The 3428-nt window shown below is 48.6% G+C and overlaps 1 protein-coding gene across 1 annotated transcript; it reads right to left on the bottom strand.

Annotated features, from left to right (window-relative positions):
- Positions 1-767: 767 nt before the first annotated feature.
- Positions 768-3428, bottom strand: LOC119701773. The gene is made up of 3 exons (XM_038138884.1): positions 2737-3428; positions 1881-2026; positions 768-1383 (listed from the first exon to the last, which is right to left on the bottom strand). Exons 1-3 carry the CDS (start codon positions 3185-3187, stop codon positions 1276-1278), a joined length of 705 nt encoding a protein of 234 aa, XP_037994812.1. The 5' UTR covers positions 3188-3428; the 3' UTR covers positions 768-1275.

Below are 3428 nucleotides of genomic sequence, written 5' to 3'. Positions count from 1 at the left end.
CCTCCTCAATCAATTTCTCAGAAACCCAAAAAACTCCAATACACATCCAAAAGGAAAGAACTGCTAAGAAAAACAAAAACCTGTACAAAATAAATCAAACCAGCTCCCTAAACTCCAGACTGTACAACTGACCCTAAACATTACTAAAAAGACCCCCGAAGCTCTACCTTTATGCTAACTCACAAGTAATGAACAATAATCTGTAGAAATAATTTTAAATTTAAAAAAAACTAATGAAAAGCATAAAAAAAATTCTAAGCTATTAAAATGTCAAAAAATATCACTGCTAAAATTTTAAAAAAATATATACTGCCTATAAACACCCACCATATAAATGCTCCTGTCCCCAAAAAGAAAACTAAACCCCCCCCCCCCCCCCCCACCGGCTGCACACAACATGAAGCAAGACAATTAATTCTAAAAACCACCTTAAGCCACTACGTAAAAAAACCTTTCAAAAATTAAAAACTGCAGGTAACAAAAGCCATCCAATCACTTAAACACCCAAAACTCCAGCAGCCGAGCTGCCCCTACCAAATCTCTGTGTTTATACCTACGATAAACAAAGCCAAAATCCCAGCAATACATCTCAGAAGTCTATTAAAGAAACCTGTTGAAATTAATTCTGCCTCAAATACAAACCAAGCCATCCACAGAGTTATCTTCACTCAAAAAACAAATGACACAGAGTTAACAACACCAAAAAAGAAGACAACACACCGTACACCACCAAAGAGTATCACGTTGAAGGAAAAAAAAATAAATTATTTGGCTTTTTTTCAAACTAACTTCTTTTATTAGCTAGAACTAAAGCTTTCAAAACTCCATACGTATCGCAAGCAACGTGCAGTTCTGGTTTCTCCCCGTACACTCTTTGTACAAAGGGCCTGGGCACAGCACAGGGCCGGGATTCAATGGAATGAATGCATCCCCCACGACCTTTCAAAGAGCTCCGGCACCGCGGCTCGCAGATCCGGACTGCCGTGCTCAGCTACCCTCACGGCCACGTTCAAGCACAATCCACCAGATTGCTCAGAGAATTCCCACTAAAACTCAGCTATAATCACTGAGCAGAAAGTCCTTTGGGGTGCTGCTCCATCTCTCAGCTGCTCCGGGCAGAGGGAAGACGGCTTCTCGTCACGCACGGCAGCAGCAGCGATGGATCCTGGAGGGGGGGGGGGGGGAGGGCTGGGGTTTTTTTGTGGATGTAAAAAAAAAGGGTAATGAAATTAAACCAGGTCTGATATAAATGTCTTGAAGCGCCATTCGAGCTTCTTAAACCCAAGAAAACCGTTCCGATTCCTGAGTCCGGTCTTCCGCTGCCTCCTCGCTCTTTGCGCTCGCAGCCCGTTGCAGGAAGCTCTGCAGCCTTTCTTCCCCATCCTGTGTTAGAGAGGGGACAGCTATTAGGGGCACGCACACGCACAAACGGTCTTCAAAAAGATCAAATGCCTGCAGTAAAAATTACATAAGTAATATCCTCTCTCAAACTGTTCAAGAAAAGGGAAACTGGAGGTTTAATGTCCCTCTGAGGGATATGGGATAAAATCTTCCCCCTGAGTGTGCACACAGTAATAAAATACTGATTTTTTGGACCAAACGAGGTAGGTCTGTATGAGACCTACAGCTCAGGGGGCTTTCACGGCTCCCGGCGATGAGGACTGAGCACAGAAGAAAGTTAAAGATGAAGTGTTAGTCCCCTGAATTATTGCCCTGATGTAGGGGTTTTTTTTGGTTTTTTTTTTTTTTTTTTTTTTTTTTTTTGTTTTTTTTTTTTTTTTTTTTTTGTTTTGTTTTTTTTTTGTTTTGGTTTTTTTTTTTTTGTTTTTTGGGGTTTTTTTGGGTTTTTTTTTTTTTTTTCCCCCTGCTAAGAGACATACCAGCTTCTTCCCTTTGTTTCTGGGTTTCCAAGTCACCCTGTAATTCGTAACCTGCACCAAGCTGACACGGCTAAGTGAGGAATCCGGCTGCTGTGCTCCAAGCCACGTGTCCCTGGCGTGACGGGAAGTCAGGAGTACAGAAACAGCTGTGGGAAGAAAGGTGAGAGGAAGATCAGAACAGATATGCTCCTAGTTCCCCACAGCTCAAGTGGAGCTGGCTTTTAAATAGCACACATAAACTTAAATTAGCAACAAGCAAAAAAAAATATTCCTAACACAATAAACCCCAAAAGGCCTCAAACTACCAAAATAAAAATACCACCTAGTAAGAAACGTGAAGGCAAAAAAGAAACGTAACCAGAAACACTATCTCCCAAAGGATCCGTAACAATCAAACATATGCTCCGATCAAACAATCCAAAGAAATAAAAGCCCTGTAAGATAAGAAACAAGAATGCGACTATAAAGATTAAAAACCCCTAAGTAACTACACGACACTACCTCGAACCCACCGAAACAAACGCTGCATACTCAAGCTAACAAAAGGCACCACCACAGAATCCAAAACCTGACTTCTACTTCATGCTACGACCCATAAAACCCACGGTAAACCCTAGAAAACGTCATAGCGGGGGGCAGGGGGGGGGGGGGGGGGGGGGGGGGGGGGGAACGGGAATTAAAAAAAAAAAAAAAAAAAAAAATCCGACCACAAAACTGAATTCAAAACAACCTACTCATCAACACCTGAGCCGAGAACCATAACATTCAAGAAGTGCAGCACATCCACCAGCTGCAAACAAAACAAAACGATACAATAAATTCCTAAAAGCCGCGTCAAAAGCAGGACATCAAAGACCTTTCCAATATCGCTCCCCGCGCTCCCGGCGCCGGACGGAGCGCGGCTCCCGGCAGGAAAGCGGCTCCTCCGGCGGCTCCTCCGGCGGCTCCTCGGGCGCGCAGGGGCGGCGCCGCGCCGGGAGAGCCCCGGCCACTGCGCCCTGCCCGGCAGGAGCCGGCCGGCCCCTCATGGTGCTCGCGGCTCCCACCTGGGTCGGCTCTCGGCGTGAAGTCGTTTCATTTCGGCTTTTGGTCTGAACCGGTCTCGTTTCGGCTCCTGGGCTGAAGCGGGCTCGGTTCGGCGAAAGTCGGGGACGATCGGCTTTGAGGGGAAACTCGGCTGCGCGCGGCCACCCGGGGCTCCCGCCGGCTCTCGGGCTGCACTCGGCTGCACTCGGCTGCACTCGGCTCTCCGGCCGCGCTCGGCAATCATTGGCCAAGCTGCAGTGTCCCGCCCTTTCTGCCGCCATCTTCAGAAGGTCAAGCCCGTCCGCGACACGCCGCGCCCGCCCTGCCGCCCGCCGCCGCACACAGGCGTGCCCGCCGAGCGCCGCTCGGCCGCCGAGCGCCGCTCGCCTGCACTACCGCGCTCTGCCCACAGGGTGGCAGCACCGCCGCCCGCCCCACCCCACGCCGCGGCGCTGCCGCCGGGGAAGGCGGCAAAAACCGGCAGCTGCCACCGCAACGGGAGCCGCCCCCGGCAAAAAAACC

The sequence above is a fragment of the Motacilla alba genome, chromosome 5 (genome assembly GCF_015832195.1).
Source record: "Motacilla alba alba isolate MOTALB_02 chromosome 5, Motacilla_alba_V1.0_pri, whole genome shotgun sequence".
Taxonomy (NCBI): Eukaryota; Metazoa; Chordata; class Aves; order Passeriformes; family Motacillidae; genus Motacilla; species Motacilla alba.
The sequence above is the reverse complement of the archived record's forward strand: the minus strand, read 5'-3'. Positions and strand labels throughout refer to the sequence as shown.